At 40.1% G+C, this 17,914-nt stretch overlaps 1 protein-coding gene across 1 annotated transcript in view; it reads left to right on the top strand.

Annotated features, from left to right (window-relative positions):
* The window catches only part of NXN (nucleoredoxin), a 457,846-nt gene that overhangs the window by 260,323 nt on the left and 179,609 nt on the right, over window positions 1-17,914 (top strand). The window contains exon 5 of the mRNA XM_053707374.1: window positions 187-293. Coding sequence (XP_053563349.1) covers window positions 187-293 — 107 coding nt within the window. The remainder of the gene's footprint in view (window positions 1-186; window positions 294-17,914) is intronic.

The raw sequence follows: 17,914 nt of genomic DNA, 5'->3' as shown, positions 1-17,914 counted from the left end.
CATCTGAAACCATAAATGTATATGTTTTTCACATTTGGGTGAAAACAGAAATGAGACATGAAATGTCTATACACTATACATTCTACACTCTATATCTATGTACACAAACACTCGTATATAATATATAATGTTAAGGTTTTTTTTGTATCATTTGTGTTCATGTCAATATGTGATTTCATTCCTTAGATCAGAAGACTCCTTTAAACAGTATTTCAGTGAGATGCCCTGGTTGGCTGTTACATACAGTGATGAAGCAAGACGGTCACGGCTTAATCGGTTATATGGAATACAAGGTAAGAAACCATACAGGCTGTGAAGATTAATACAGTGGTTAAAAGGTGTAATGAAAGGAGAGCTCTATTTTTTTGTACCAGCTAAAAGTACAACCATACATCTTTCATTTAATTGTGAATTAGATGTAGCCTATTGAGGGTTAAGAAACAAAAGCACAATATAATTAAAAAAAAAAAAAAAAAATATATATATATATATATATATATATATATATATATATACACCCCCCATAAATATGATAATTTCATTAATTTAAAATGAATCACTTAAAGGGACAGTATACACTCATTTTCATATAACTGCATGTAATAGACACTACTATAAAGAATAAGATGCACAGATACTTATATAAAATCCAGTATAAAACTGTTTAAAAACTTACTTAGAAGCTCTCAGTTTAGCTTGTTGAAGCAAGTGGCAAATAAGACACTCCCCCCTCCCCCTTCTTTTGCATATGAAAAGACCCTTTACACAAGCAGGAGCAAGTAGGTATATGACGGTATTGTCATAAAACTTTGGGGCTTGGTTAGGAGTCTGAAAATCAGAGCAATGTTATTGAAAAATAAGCAAAACCATAAAAAAATTTTAAAAAGAAAACTTTATGGGCTATATAAATAGATCATCTACGAAACATTTATGCAAAGAAGAAATGAGTGTATAATGTCCTTTTAAATTGAAAAAGCAAAATGCTATTTTAGCAAATTAAAATGGTCTGAATGTGATATTTTTTTTATAAATATATGTATGGTAGCAAACGTTTAGCTAAGCCTTATAATCCTGCCCTTGTAGACAGGCTACAGCTCTGAACAGCTCAGCTGATGTTACTCAGGGTAAGGTTGAATAATAAAAACAAACATTATGATTGGTAGGACAAGTTAGGAAGTTCAGGTAAGGTATTCAAACTTCAATATATATTAACAAAATATACATTAATTATATTTTGGGTAGCAGTAATGTGCTAATATTTCATTTCAATGCCTAAGTGTAACTAAAATGTTGTGGATCTTGGTGCTAGACCTCTATTGTGAATTTCCAAGTCATTGTTTTGTGTTAAAACCTTCTCGATGATAAATGTACAAGGTGTTATGCATTTTATTTATTTAAGTATTAGTTTTTGTTTGTTTTTTTATCTATCACTTTTTGGTTGAATATTATAAAATCCTCAGTTTACCCACAGAGCATGAGTGATACTAGCATTTGACCTTTTACATATGTACATAAGCCGGACAGATAGCTCATCGTGCTAATGCACTGTTACAGAGATCTGTGGCAACCCAAGGGTTGCAGGTTCGATCTCGGCAAGGTCCACTCAGCCTTTCATCCATCCTTTGGTAATGATAATACCTGTTATCAGTGCCCCAAGTCGATTAAGTTTGAGGTTGTGCACTATACAAGTATCCATTATTATTATTACAGCTTGATGCTATATCCAGTGCTTTACAATGCTATATAGCTGCCTACATAACCTCTGGTGTGGATGGTGGCTGCTCCAGAAGTGATCCTTTTGGAAATAATTGTCCCAACTCCCACCCTAATTCTTCTTTTTAATGAGACTCTAATTTCCCTTATAGGAAATATTTTGAGTATTGAAACTTGATATTTAATTCTCCATAATTTGCACAAAATTATACAGGTTACTCTAAAGACTTTTAGTCTGTCTTTTAAGCCTGATGATACCAGAAACTTAACTGACTGGTGCATACTGAAGTTTAGAATCTCAAAGGGGTATCAGTTGATGTGATATACTTGGATTTCTCCAACATTGGTGTGTCCGGTCCACGGCGTCATCCTTACTTGTGGGATATTCTCTTCCCCAACAGGAAATGGCAAAGAGTCCCAGCAAAGCTGGTCACATGATCCCTCCTAGGCTCCGCCCACCCCAGTCATTCTCTTTGCCGTTGCACAGGCAACATCTCCACGGAGATGGTTAAGAGTTTTTTGGTGTTTAAATGTAGTTTTTATTCTTCTATCAAGTGTTTGTTATTTTAAAATAGTGCTGGTATGTACTATTTACTCTGAAACAGAAAAGGATGAAGATTTCTGTTTGTAAGAGGAAGATGATTTTAGCAGACAGTAACTAAAATCGGTTGCTGTTTCCACATAGGACTGTTGAGATGAAGTAACTTCAGTTGGGGGAAACAGTTAGCAGACTTTTCTGCTTAAGGTATGACTAGCCATATTTCTAACAAGACTGTGTAATGCTGGAAGGCTGTCATTTCCCCTCATGGGGACCGGTAAGCCATTTTCTTATTCAAAAACAAACAGAATATAGGGCTTATTATGGGCTAAAAAACTGGTAGACATTTTTATGGGCTAAATCGATTGCTTTATTTGTGCATATTATTCAAATTTAGGCTAACAATTGACATTTATAATCTTGGGGAACGTTTATAAAACGGCAGGCACTGTATTGGACACCTTTTTCAGTCAGGGGGCCTTTCTAGTCATAGACTGAGCCTCATTTTCGCGCCATTAATGCGCAGTTGTTTTTTGAGAGCAGGGCATGCAGATGCATGTGTGTGGATCTAAGAATCTCTGAAAAAGCTTTTAGAAGGCTTCATTTGGTATCGTATTCCCCTCAGGGCTTGGTTCGGTCTTAGCAAAGACTGTATCTGGGACTGTATAGGGGTTAAATTGAAAAACGGCTCCGGTTCCGTTATTTTAAGGGTTAAAGCTCTGAAATTTGGTGTGCAATACTTTTAAGGCTTTAAGACACTGTTGTGAAAATTTGGTAATTTTTGAACAATTCCTTCATACTTTTTCACATATTCAGTAATAAAGTGTTTTCTGTTTGAAATTTAAAGTGACAGTAACGGTTTTATTTTAAAACGTTTTTTTGTGCATTGTTGACAAGTTTAAGCCTGTTTAACATGTCTATACCTTCAGATAAGCTATGTTCTATATGTATGAAAGCCAATGTGTCTCCCCTTTTAAATTTATGTGATAATTGTGCCATAGCGTCCAAACAAAGTAAGGACAGTACTGCCACAAATAATGTTATTGCCCAAGATGATTCCTCAAATGAGGGGAGTAAACATGATACTACATCATCTCCTACTGTGTCTACACCAGTTTTGCCCATGCAGGAGGCCCCTAGTACATCTAGTGCGCCAATACTTATTACCATGCAACAATTAACGGCTGTAATGGATAACTCCATAGCAAATCTTTTATCCAAAATGCCTACTTATCAGAGAAAGCGCGATTGCTCTGTTTTAAACACTGAAGAGCAAGAGGACGCTGATGATAATTGTTCTGTCATACCCTCACACCAATCTGAAGGGGCCATGAGGGAGGTTTTGTCTGAGGGAGAAATTTCAGATTCAGGAAAAATTTCTCTTCAAGCTGAACCTGATGTTGTGACATTTAAATTTAAATTAGAACATCTCCGCGCACTGCTTAAGGAGGTGTTATCTACTCTGGATGATTGTGACAATTTGGTCATTCCAGAGAAATTATGCAAGATGGACAGGTTCCTAGAGGTTCCGGTGTCCCCCGACGCTTTTCCTATACCCAAGCGGGTGGCGGACATAGTAAATAAAGAGTGGGAAAAGCCTGGCATACCTTTTGTTCCTCCCCCTATATTTAAGAAATTATTACCTATGGTCGACCCCAGAAAGGACTTATGGCAGACAGTCCCCAAGGTCGAGGGGGCAGTTTCTACTCTAAACAAACGCACTACTATTCCTATCGAAGATAGTTGTGCTTTCAAAGATCCTATGGATAAAAAATTGGAAGGTTTGCTTAAAAAGATTTTTGTACAGCAAGGCTACCTTCTACAACCAATTTCATGCATTGTTCCTGTCACTACGGCAGCGTGGTTCTGGTTCGAGGAACTAGAAAAGTCGCTCAGTAGAGAAACTCCATATGAGGAGGTTATGGACAGAGTTCACGCACTTAATTTGGCTAACTCTTTTATTTTAGATGCCGCTTTGCAATTAGCAAAATTAGCGGCGAAAAATTCAGGGTTTGCTACTGTGGCGCGCAGCGCGTTTTGGCTAAAGTCTTGGTCAGCGGATGTGTCATCCAAGACAAAATTACTTAACATTCCTTTCAAAGGTAAAACTTTATTTGGACCTGATTTGAAAGAGATTATTTCAGACATCACTGGGGGAAAGGGCCACGCCCTTCCACAGGATAGGTCTTTTAAGGCTAAAAATAAGCCTAATTTTCGTCCCTTTCGCAGAAATGGACCAGCCTCTAATTCTGCATCCTCTAAGCAAGAGGGTAATGCCTCACAACCCAAACCAGCCTGGAAACCAATGCAAGGCTGGAACAAAGGTAAGCAGGCCAAGAACCCTGCCACTGCTAACAAGACAGCATGAAGGAGTAGCCCCCGATCCGGGACCGGATCTGGTGGGGGGCAGACTCTCTCTCTTTGCTCAGGCTTGGGCAAGAGATGTTCAGGATCCTTGGGCGCTAGAAATAGTTTCTCAAGGTTATCTCCTGGAATTCAAGGAACTACCCCCAAGGGGAAGGTTCCACAAGTCTCACTTATCCTCAAACCAAATAAAGAGACAGGCATTCTTACATTGTGTAGAAGACCTGTTAAAGATGGGAGCGATACACCCAGTTCCAATAAAGGAACAAGGAATGGGATTTTATTCCAATCTGTTCGTAGTTCCCAAAAAAGAGGGAACGTTCAGACCAATTTTGGATTTGAAGATCCTAAACAAATTTCTCAAGGTACCATCGTTCAAAATGGAAACTATTCGAACGATTCTACCACCATCCAGGAAAGTCAATTTATGACTACCGTGGATCTAAAGGATGCGTACCTACATATCCCTATCCACAAGGAACATCATCAGTTCCTAAGGTTCGCTTTTCTGGACAAACATTACCAGTTTGTGGCTCTTCCATTCGGATTAGCCACTGCTCCAAGGATTTTCACAAAGGTGCTAGGGTCTCTTCTAGCGGTTCTAAGACCAAGGGGTATTGCAGTAGTACCTTACTTGGACGACATTCTAATACAAGCGTCGTCCCTGTCAAAGGCAAAGGCTCATACGGACATCGTTCTAGCCTTTCTCACATCTCACGGATGGAAAGTGAACAAAGAAAAGAGTTCTCTGTCCCCGTCAACAAGAGTTCCCTTCTTGGGAACAATAATAGATTCCTTAGAAATTAGGATTTTTCTGACAGAGGTCAGAAAATCAAAACTTCTAAGCTCTTGTCAAGTGCTTCATTCTGTTCCTCGTCCTTCCATAGCGCAGTGCATGGAAGTAATAGGATTGATGGTTGCAACAATGGATATAGTTCCTTTTGCACAAATTCATCTAAGACCATTACAACTGTGCATGCTCAAACAGTGGAATGGGGATTATACAGACTTGTCTCCAATGATTCAAGTAGATCAAAAGACCAGAGATTCACTCCGTTGGTGGCTGACCCTGGACCATCTGTCCCAGGGAATGAGCTTCCGCAGGCCAGAGTGGGTCATTGTCACGACCGACGCCAGTCTAGTGGGCTGGGGTGCGGTCTGGAAATCCCTGAAAGCTCAGGGTCTATGGTCTCGGGAAGAGTCTCTTCTCCCGATAAACATTATGGAACTGAGAGCGATATTCAATGCTCTCAGAGCTTGGCCTCAACTAGCAAAGGCCAAATTCATAAGGTTCCAATCAGACAACATGACGACTGTAGCTTATATCAATCATCAAGGGGGAACAAAGAGTTCCCTGGCGATGAAAGAAGTGACCAAAATAATTCAATGGGCGGAGGATCACTCCTGCCACTTGTCTGCGATCCACATCCCAGGAGTGGAAAATTGGGAAGCGGATTTTCTGAGTCGTCAGACATTTCATCCGGGGGAGTGGGAACTCCATCCGGAAATCTTTGCCCAAATAACTCAATTATGGGGCATTCCAGACATGGATCTGATGGCGTCTCGTCAGAACTTCAAGGTTCCTTGCTACGGGTCCAGATCCAGGGATCCCAAGGCGACTCTAGTAGATGCACTAGTAGCACCTTGGACTTTCAACCTAGCTTACGTATTCCCACCGTTTCCTCTCATTCCCAGGCTGGTAGCCAGGATCAATCAGGAGAGGGCCTCGGTGATCTTGATAGCTCCTGCGTGGCCACGCAGGACTTGGTATTGTATGCAGACCTGGTGAATATGTCATCGGCTCCACCATGGAAGCTACCTTTGAGACAGGACCTTCTTGTTCAAGGTCCATTCGAACACCCAAATCTGGTCTCCCTCCAACTGACGGCTTGGAGATTGAACGCTTGATTCTATCAAAGCGTGGGTTTTCAGATTCGGTGATAGATACTCTGGTTCAGGCCAGAAAACCTGTAACTAGAAAAATTTACCATAAAATATGGAAAAAATATATCTGTTGGTGTGAATCCAAAGGATTCCCATGGAATAAGATAAAAATTCCTAAGATTCTCTCCTTTCTTCAAGAAGGTTTGGAGAAAGGATTATCTGCAAGTTCCCTAAAGGGACAGATCTCTGCTTTATCTGTCTTACTACACAAAAGACTGGCAACTGTGCCAGATGTTCAAGCATTTGTTCAGGCTCTGGCTAGGATCAAGCCTGTTTACAGACCTTTGACTCCTCCCTGGAGTCTAAATCTAGTTCTTTCAGTTCTTCAAGGGGTTCCGTTTGAACCCTTACATTCCATAGATATTAAGTTACTATCTTGGAAAGTTTTGTTTTTGGTTGCAATTTCTTCTGCTAGAAGAGTTTCAGAGTTATCTGCTCTGCAGTGTTCTCCTCCTTATCTGGTGTTCCATGCAGATAAGGTGGTTTTGCGTACTAAGCCTGGTTTTCTTCCAGTTTCAAAGAAGGAGCGTTTGTTACACAATTTGGACATTGTCCGTGCTCTAAAGTTCTATTTAGAGGCTACTAAAGATTTCAGACAAACATCTTCCTTGTTTGTTGTTTATTCTGGTAAAAGGAGAGGTCAAAAAGCGACTTCTACCTCTCTTTCCTTTTGGCTTAAAAGCATCATCCGATTGGCTTATGAGACTGCCGGACGGCAGCCTCCTGAAAGAATCACAGCTCACTCCACTAGGGCTGTGGCTTCCACATGGGCCTTCAAGAACGAGGCTTCTGTTGACCAGATATGTAAGGCAGCGACTTGGTCTTCACTGCACACTTTTGCCAAATTTTACAAATTTGATACTTTTGCTTCTTTGGAGGCTATTTTTGGGAGAAAGGTTTTGCAAGCTGTGGTTCCTTCCGTTTAGGTGACCTGATTTGCTCCCTCCCTTCATCCGTGTCCTAAAGCTTTGGTATTGGTTCCCACAAGTAAGGATGACGCCGTGGACCGGACACACCAATGTTGGAGAAAACAGAATTTATGCTTACCTGATAAATTACTTTCTCCAACGGTGTGTCCGGTCCACGGCCCGCCCTGGTTTTTTAATCAGGTCTGATGAATTATTTTCTCTAACTACAGTCACCACGGTATCATAGGGTTTCTCCTATATATATTTCCTCCTGTCCGTCGGTCGAATGACTGGGGTGGGCGGAGCCTAGGAGGGATCACGTGACCAGCTTTGCTGGGACTCTTTGCCATTTCCTGTTGGGGAAGAGAATATCCCACAAGTAAGGATGACGCCGTGGACCGGACACACCGTTGGAGAAAGTAATTTATCAGGTAAGCATAAATTCTGTTTTTGCAAAGGCATTTGATACAGTGCCACATTAGAGATTTATGTACAAAATGAAGGGACAGGGAATTGCTGAAAATGTTAGCTCATAGAAAAATAACTGGATAAAAGACAGGGAGTAACGAGTAGTAGTAAACGGATCATATTCAGATTGGACAAAGGTAATCAGTGGAGTCCCCCAGGGATCAGTACTGGGCCCTGTTCTTTTTAATATTTTTATTAATGACTTGGAGCAAGGAATAACTAGCAACATCTCTATTTTTGCAGATGATACAAAGTTGTGTAAGTTCATTAGGTCAGTGCAGGATGAAATTGCTTTACAAGGGGAACTACAAAAATTAGAAGAATGGGCAGGTAAATGGAAAATTTGATTTAATACTGGAAAATGCAAGGCTCTACATTTTGGAAGTAAAAATAAGCAGGCAACCTATTTAAATTGGACTAGACTTGGAAAAACAGAGGATAAAAGGGATTTGGGAGTACTTATAGATAACAAGGGCAGTGGCTTCTAAGGCTATTAAGATACTAGCATGTTTTAAAAACAGGCATTGATGCAAGGGAGGATAGCATCATTCTGTCACTATATAAATCTCTGGTAGGACCTCACTTTGAGCATGGAGTGCAGTTCTGGCGACCTATATCCAAAAAATACATTGCAGACTTTTCAGTTCAGAGAAGGTCCACAACCACTAATAAGGGGAATTGAGCATTTAAGCCAAGAGGTTAGCCAAACTGGGTCTGTTTTCTCCAGAAAAAAGGCGCTTGAGTGTTATGATTACTTTATATAAATATATTCAAGGCCCATATACAGAGATGGCGGAAGCTCTGTTTATTCCAAGAACATTGTTTGTGACAAGAGGTCACAGTTTAAGGCTGGAGGAAAGGAGATTTAATTTAAGCTCAGCTGGAGCTTTTATTGTAAGTATATTAAGATTTGTATAGGTTGAACTCGATGGACTTCTGTCTTTTTTTTCAACCTCAACTAATATGTTACTTTGTAATACCATTAAAATTGCTTTCCAGGGTGTATCTAAGCAGCAATTTTTGTTTTTAGTCAACCTTTAAATCTTGGGTTCTTAGAGAACACCACCAGTGGTGGAATCACACTTTTACTTTTGCTGGAATGTACAAATATTTTAAAAATAAGCATGATACCGCCTTTAAAGGGACAGTCTACAATAGAATTGTTATTGTTTTAAAAGATAGTTAATCCCTATATTACCCATTCCCCAGTTTTGCACAACCAACACGGTTATATTAATACACTTTTTACCTCTGTGATTACCTTGTATCTAAGCATCTTTAGACAGCCCCCTGATCACATGACTGTGACTATTTAAAATCTATTGCGTTGCATTTAGTACTGTGTTGTGCTAACTCTTAAATAACTTCCCGGGCATGAACACATTGTTATCTATATGGCCCACATAAACTATCAGTCTCCTGTTGTGAAAAGCAAATACAAAGGCATGTGATTAAGAGGCTTTCAATAGAGCTTTTGAAACAGGCAGAAATTTAGAGGTTTAAATGTTATAAAGTATATTAATCTAACAATGTTGGTTGTGCAAAGGTGGGGAATGGGTGGTAAAAGCATTATTAAACAATAACCATTTTTGTGTAGACTGTCCCTTTAAAGGGATAGTAAACCCAATGTTTTTCTTTCTTGATTCAGATTGAGTATGCAATTTTAAGCAACATTCTAATTTACTCCGCAACATTCTAATTTACTCCTATTATCATTTTTTTCGTTCTCTTGATATCTTTATTTGAAAAGCAGGAATGAAAGCTTAGTAGCTGGCCTATTTTAGGTTCAGCACCTGGGTAGCGCTTGCTGATTGGTGACTAAATGTTGCCACCAATCAGCAAGTGCTATCTAGGGGGCTAAACCACACATTGCAAGCTCCATTTGAACCATTAAAGTTTATTTTTCATTTTCATGTCACTTTAAAGGAATATAAAAGCCAGCATTTTTCTTTCATGATTCAGAGTATGTGATTTTAAACAACTTTCTTTATTATTTTTATTGAGTTTTGCTTAAATAAATAGTCAAGACATACAAGTCTATAACAAAATGTTCATAGATACAAAATTACTTACATAACACACTAGTAATGAACATAGCTTAAATCTATATCATAGCATCATATTCTGACATGTACCTCATTGCTCAACGCTAAAGCATAAGCATCTTCCCGCTCACATGCCAGTACACAGTACCACCTGTTGAAATTCGGAAGCGATCAAATAAAGTATACTTTATGAGATAGTACAGATAAAGAAATAAGAATCTGTTTTAACCCATCTGTGCTAAATATTCATCCCAAATAAAATGCATAGAATAGTAAACGTCCATGCACTTGGTAATAAAGAAGTGGTATTTCTCTAACTGTAGGGAAATAGACCTGGTCCCACCACTCTGATAAAGGGGTTCAATTTTTTTTTCCAGCACCTTGGGATCATTTGCTTTGCACAATAAATCATTAAAAGTGAGGAAATTTGATTATAACAGACACCATACTGTGGGAATTTTGTTAAATTGAAACTGTAAACAGTGCATAGGCAATTTAATCTCCACTTTAGTATTGCTAGCAGTCCAGAAGGCTTAAACTATTGGGCATTGCAGCATATGTGTATATATGTGCCAACATCATCACCCCCCCCCCCCAGATATTTATTACACACCCCGGGAAATTCTACTCAACAATTTCAGATTCATTTACATGAATCTCACTGAAGAAGCAGATTTACTCATGTTTCTATAAATTAAGAGCCAATCCATTTCTGGAATTAGAATATAAAGCTCTTCCTCCCACTTCCTAATATCAGAGAGTAATGATTTAGAGCAGAATGACATAAGTATTTTATAGGCAAGAGATATAATTGGGTTCTGTTCTGAAGTACAATGTTTCAAAAGCTGTTAAGGGATGCGATACTTGTGCTTTGTAGGGTGGTATGAAATAAAATGAGATTTTAGGAATTTAAACCAATTATTAAAATGGGTACCTACAGCTTCTAAAATCTCTTCAGTTTCGATTTACCATTCTGTGGAACAAAATGACAAGGGACTAATTTGTATAAAGCGTTTTGAACTGTCTCAGTAGGATATTAGCCTACAGGAGTAAACAAATTGCTTTAGAGGGGATGGAACACTTTACAGGTTTGATATCTTCCCTAGGTACCTATCCCACATTTTAAATGTTTCTAAAGGAGGAGGGATAATGAGAAAAATGTCTCTAAAAAGTTGGCAGCCAACATTGCCTTCCTAGCTGTTCAAATCCTGCCAGTTAATGCTCCAATTGAACCTACTCTTTGATGGAAGAATTATTACACTAATCTTATCTGTTTTGCACAAGAAAATATGCTAATCTATAGTATTGGAGGTACAGAACACTCAATCTCCCCATATTCTTGGATTTGTGGGCGTTTATTATGCCATATAAGTGAATTCATTCGTTTCTGGAGTTTGGAAACCACAATGTATGGAATTGGTATTGGCAAAGTTTGGGAAAAAAATATTCAGGGAAAGATAGACTTTTGATTGCATTAGCTCTGCCAGTCCATGATATTAGTTAATTTATCCAGGAATGCAAGGATAACCTGTCATCTTATATTAAAACATTGTAATTATGAGATATTAAAAATCATTATCTGGGGAAACAAATATCCCTTAGTATTTTATTGTTGCTTTTTGTTCTTAAAAGGACATCTTTGTTTACTGTAATCTTGTTCTTTAGGATCTAATGCTATACCAAGGAATTCAGATTTAGCGGTGTGATGGAAGAGTGGGTGCCCAGGCTCACTGATGGAGGGTTGGACCCACATGGTTTCCCCTATTCTGTGTTTTGGGGCCTGCCTCTCATGCATATATGTCAATAACAGTGATGTATTGCTGTTTGTATAAATTATGTCACAAGCCAGTGTACAAAGAAAGATTTTTACAGTCTCTGCTTAAAAGACTGATTTACATATCTGAACAGGCTGCTTCAAAGCAGAGAGTTAAAGGGCCATAATACCCAAATGTTTAAACACTTGAAAGTGATGCAGTATAGCTGTAAAAAGCTGACTAGAAAATATCACCCGAACATCTCTATGTAAAAAAGAAAGATATTTTACCTCAAAATGTCCTCAGTAGCCACTTCCCATTGTAAAGGATTTCTAGGAAGCATTTTAGTATGTCTGTCCTGGGACAGCTAAGGGGATGAGCCTTGTGCACTCTCATATTATTTCCCTATTCAGCTTACTATGAAATCTCATGAGAGTTAAGTGAAATCTCATGAGATCACAGTAAAAGAGTTCATGACCTCAGCACTGCTGATGCTGATTGGCTGCTGTTCATTTCTTCATTATTTTTTTTTTACCTGCAGCTGGGAGTAGCTGAGTATAACTTTTTACACAGAACTTACTCTGCTGAGCTTAGGAGATTGTGAGGTAAAATATCTTCCTTTTTTACATAGAGATACTCAGGTGATATTTTCCTGTCAGCTTTTTACAGTTATACTGCATCAGATTCAAGTGATTTAGCATTTGAGTATTATGTCCCTTTAATTACTCATGGCAGTAAATCTTCTAGGTACAAAAGTGATATCTGGTCCAACTATTACCCTCAGATCTGGCACTTCAAAAGGCTGCATTTGTACATCCTCAGCCAGACTGACTACAATCTCAGCAGGTGATCAGGGGTGGGACTGACATCTGTTAACAGTGATGCCCCTCTGTGTGCTTGGTTACGATTGGTTGCTAAGATCATCGCTAGGGGGCGTGTTGTGAGCTGACGAGAGATGGGCAGTTTTCAAAACCACTTTGCATGGAAAAAAAGAGTTATTCCAAGTTGCCTGAACTATACAGGAGTCAATTACCCAAGAGCTCTCTAAGGGACTATAACAAGACAAGAGGACTATTTGTATTTACCTGGATTCTACTAACTGTGGCTGATAGAACAGGGTAGTTCTTTCTCCTAGCCCCAAAGTGAGTGTGTTCTTTCTGTATTTTGTGTACTTCTGTGTGTTTGCCTATTTTTAGTGAATAAAGTACAATTTATTTCACCATTCGTTTTGCTCATTGAAAGATTCCAGCTAAACAACGGTATAGAGTGCTGGTCTCCCGTGACAAGCAGGATTTATTTTAAAATTATAATCCATATGTTTCCATCTCGACCAATACTATTAGTAATGATGATAAGGGTCATCAGTGGTCTTACCTGGTTTAGGAATCACAGAAACATGTGTTTTGAGCATACTGAAGGGAAAGGGCTTAGTATCTGTAATTGTGTTAAACAGTTTCTGGAGCCGAGGGACTCAAATGTTAGCAAACGTTTGATAATATTTAGTGGTATAGCCATCAGGATCAGGGCCTTTCCCTTGTTGAAAGGGACATGAAACCCAAAAAAAATATTTCTTGATTCAGATAGAGAATACAATTTAAAAAAACTTTCCAATTTACTTCTATTATTTAATTTGCTTCCTTCTCTTGTTATCCTTTGCTGAAAGGTTTATCTAGGTAAGCTCAGGAGCAGCAAAGAACCTAGGTTCTAGCTGCTGATTGGTGGCTGCATATATATATATATATATATATATACTGATTGTGATTGGCTCACACATGTCTTCAGTTAGAAATCAGTAGTGCATTGTTGCTCCTTCAACAAATGATGCCAAGAGAATAAAACAAATTAGATAATAGAAGTAAATTAGAAAGTTGTCTAAAACTGTATTCTCTATCTGAATCATGAAAGAACATTTTTGGGTTTCATGTCCATTTAAGGTGTTTTATCTTCCCGAAAATCTCTTGTAAAGAAAATTGTGGAGCTCAGATCTTCCATTTTCTGCCTAGTTAATTTAGGTAGGTGACATTGTTCCAGGTAGGATAGAATAGCAGCTTGACTTGCAAGAGGAGCGGGAGCTACGTCTCCTATATTATACAATGAAGTATAGTAAGAATGGAAATGGGCTTATATATCTAGGGTAGTTTTAATAGAATGACCTGCCTGAGTCCTGAGCTCGTGGATAAAATATTTGTTTTTTTCCTCTTAAGGGCTCTGGCTAGCAGTTTCCCTGCTCCTTTTTTTCTTGTAAAAAAATAAAAATAAATTGTATTAGTTTTAGTCATTAAGAGCTTTATGAGCTTTCTGCATTTTATTTATATTGTCATCATCAGACAGGTTTTTTATGTCTATACTCTAATTCAACTCTGATGAATTGCTTGTGGTCCTCCCAGTCCATGAACTGGGTTTCCATAGTTGATTTGTTAAAATGGAAACATTCTAATATAGTTTTATCCCAATTTTCTATGAGGTTGGCATTTATAATAGTGTCATATTTACCAGATATAACGGCCAGAGAGACTATTTGATATAGTAGCCTTAAAGGGATAGGAAAGTTAAAATTAAGCTTGCATGATTCAGAAAAAAACATGTTAATTTTAAGACACTTTTCAATTCGGTTCTATTTTCAAATGTGATTCGTTCTCACATAGCCTACACTAGTGGGAGCTAGTTGCCGATTGGTGCCTGCACACATTTGTCTTTTGTGATTAGCTAACTAGATGTGTTCAGCTAGCTGCCAGTAGTGCAGTGCTGTTTCTTAAGCAAAGGATAACAAGATAATGAAGCAAATTTTGATAATAGAAGTAAATTGGAAAGTTTTTTTTTTTAAACTGTTCTATCGAAATCATTAAAGGGACAGTCTACACCAGACTTTTTATTGTTTTAAAAGATAGATAATCCCTTTATTACCCATTCCCTAGTTTTCTTCCTAAATGGAAAGTCCATAGGTGCAGTCATTACTTTTGGGAAATAAGAACCTGGCCACCAGGAGGAGGCAAAGACACCCCAGCCAAAGGCTTAAATAGTTCTCCCACTTCCCTCATCCCCCAGTCATTCTTTGCCTTTCGTCCCAGGAGGTTGGCAGAGAAGTGTCAGAAGTTTGTTTTGTCTCTTATGGAGGGTAGTACTCTTCGACATGGAACGGGAGCTTTAAGTAATCCTATCAGTCTCTCAGTGAGGGCCTGGATGAAAGTTAGAGTCCGGAGATGCAGGAAGAGTCTTTCTGCGAAACCATCCCGGCTCATATTAACAGCTCCACTAGCTTTCTTCTCTCAAGTCCATGGTGGAGGCGCTGCTACTATTCGTCACACTTAAAAGGCCATGTTCCTGTTCCACAGCGTAGATTCCGGTAAGATAGTTTCATTTTACTTCATCAAAATGTACTGTAACTTTTTGTTTCCCGTAAGAATCTATCTTGCGGGACTTATTAAGAATATTTATAGGGACTCAGTGAGGCTCCTTTGGTATCTTGGAATCGAGGGTTAATATACAGTTCCCTGCGTGTGCAGCTGTTCCTGAGTGTTGTGTCTTTCGTTACAGAATAGCGTGTCTTTGCGTTTTACTCTGACACGCTTTTGAGTTATTAGAGGATCCTATCCTTAACGGCTACATGAATACGCAGTATTCTACTTTGAATGGCTCACCTCATTAGACATGAGGGGATGATGTAATCTCCAAACTGCCTGCTTATTGAGGTCTTTCCCAGTTTTTTGTTGGAAGATCAGGGTTCCGTTTGGCTGGTCCTGCGAGTATGCCTGTTTTCTTCCTGGGCGTTAACCTACAGGTTGCCTTTATATTTTCTTTTATCCGGTTAGGATGCCTTTTATTTTCGATTATGTGTTTCCTTTGGGAACTTCTAAAATCGATTCTCTCTGGTTGCTTCTTCAGAAGTTTAAGGGACACGTTAGTCCTATGTTTGTCTGTTTTACCTTCCCCTCTAAGTGAAGATTTAGGCAGCTTGACAGTTATGACTCCAGCTGCGGCTGGTCCTGCTGGGATTCAGATCTTATGTCCTGTGGCTTATGACACGTGGCGCCTGTTCTGCCTGGCTGGTCCGGTGGGGCGCTAAGTGCTCACAATTATTATTTTTGTGTTTTCTTGTTTTTCTTTATAAGTTCAGCTAAGCTCTCTAAAAGGATCCGTATGGCAGGAAGGATTGTGTCAGTCCTTATTCAGCCTTCAATATGATTGACCGGGTCACTGGAGTTCCGCTACGTCACTCTTTTTGCTCCGATTTCCTCGGGGCCTAGAGTTTCTTTCCTCTCTTGGGAGGATTGAGGGTTTAGCGCCTCCTTACCACCGTTTTGGGTCGGTTTGGCCTTCTAAGGCTCTGGAATTGTCCTTGGACTTGTTCTTGCTGTGGTTCCCTTATTGAGACCTTTCGGACTTCGTCCGTTCCTCAGGGACCTGGTTCCCTTCGGGAGTTGGTTCCTTTGTAGGGACATGAGCAGTGTGGTCTCCTCGAGCTCTGTTTAGGGTTTCTTCCCCGGAGCTGGGGAATGCTCTGCATCCTTCTTTCATCTTCTCCTCTGATTTTAGGGGGGTGATGTGGAGAATAGCCTTTGTTCGAGTGGCTTTGTCCTTGAGGTATCCCCTTGTTCTCTAGTGACCTTGTTTCGGTCTTTGCTTCCTTAGCTCCTTGGAGCGTTGGACTCTGTTTTTATCGTCGTCCATTTTACTTTGGACATTGTTTGGTTATCTCCCGGGGTCTGGTTTTTATATCAGATGGGGGATTTCAGTTTCTGGGTTCTCGTTTTGGGGGGCTCAGGCCTCCTCGCTCTGGTTCTTCTGGTGGCTGAGGTTCTCACTCAGCCCTTCCTTTGTGGATCCCATTGCAGGTTATACCGGAGTGTTAAGATCTAGAGCTGGTACGGGGTTCCCTAGCTCCAGGAAACTTGGGCTGTGTCTTATGGTTGGGCTAGTTTAACTGGTTCCGGCTGGTGAGGTAGCTCAGTTGGTAAATGCCTTGACTACAAAAAAGCCTGTTAAAAAGATCCAAGGTCACAGGTTCAGATCACGGTAGGGCCGCCTCAGCCTTTCTTTCTTCCTTCCGAGGTCGATAAATGAGTACCATTAAATTTGACAGGTTTTTCTGGGTGCCAATGCCACTTGGGCTTGCCTTCGCCTATTAGTCGGTTTCTCTTGGTCGGCTTGCTGATCTAGTGTGATGGCTTTGCTGCTCTGCTAGCAAATACCACTGCAGCTATGGCACCTTGTCTGGTGCTAGGAAGTTAAAATCTTCAGGGTATTCGTTCCAGATCAGGGCGTTGGAGATTTGTTCTCTTGGTTCAGCTTCTGGCTGTGTCCTTGGGGCAGGGGCTCTGTCCTTCCAGTACTTTTATCTGCCCCCTTTGTTGGGGGGCTTATATCCTTCTTTCGGGAGTGTGGTCCCTATCTTAGGGCTTCTCCTGTCTTCAGGAGGTTGGGACAGACAGGTTAACCTATTTTGGAGAGAGGTACCCCCTCTGAGTTGTTCTATCCATCTGGAGAGTTGCTGGCTTTGCCTTGAGTCTATGTTGGGCCTTTAGCTAGATCTCTTGGTCTATGGCCTTGTCGACGGTCTCCATGTGGTGTTCGGGATGGCATCAGAGCACTGTTGTAATGGCTGTGCCATCTTTCTGCTCGTTGTTTGAGCTGGGGTTCTTCTGGTTCCCTGGTTTTGGACCTACCGATGCTTGGGTTGGCCCGGCTGGAGGTAGGTCCTGAGATCCGTTGTTCTTCTTGGATCTTGGGGGCGCATTGGTCCTCATTGAGGTTCTGGGCTCTCCTTTTATTTTCGAGACCTATGTGTAGGTCTGGCGGTTCGGTTGCTTAGAGTGTGCCTTCTGTAGTGGAGGTTTAGCACTCTACATTTTGGAAGCCGCTTCTAGCAAGTATTCTTCTGTGTCATCCTGAGGATGGCTGCATGTTCTTGACTCAGGTGTTTACCTTCATCTGGGTCTGCTACATGTAATTTTTCCTGAATTCTTCAGTATTCTGAGCTCGGAGGATGTTTGGTCTCCGTTTTCAGTTGTCCCTAGGTACTGGTTGACTTGCTGCCTGGCAAGTGAGGGGTTGCTCTTTTGTAACCAGCTGCAGCTGTTTGCGCCTTGATCGTGTGCTAGCTAGCTGATCCAATCCTTTGCAGGATGTTGAGAGAACTTTTCTCTGTTCTGCTACCTGGTTGTAAACCTTGTCGTTTCTATT

This window comes from Bombina bombina, chromosome 3 (genome assembly GCF_027579735.1).
Source record: "Bombina bombina isolate aBomBom1 chromosome 3, aBomBom1.pri, whole genome shotgun sequence".
NCBI classification, from domain to species: Eukaryota; Metazoa; Chordata; class Amphibia; order Anura; family Bombinatoridae; genus Bombina; species Bombina bombina.
The sequence above is the reverse complement of the archived record's forward strand: the minus strand, read 5'-3'. Positions and strand labels throughout refer to the sequence as shown.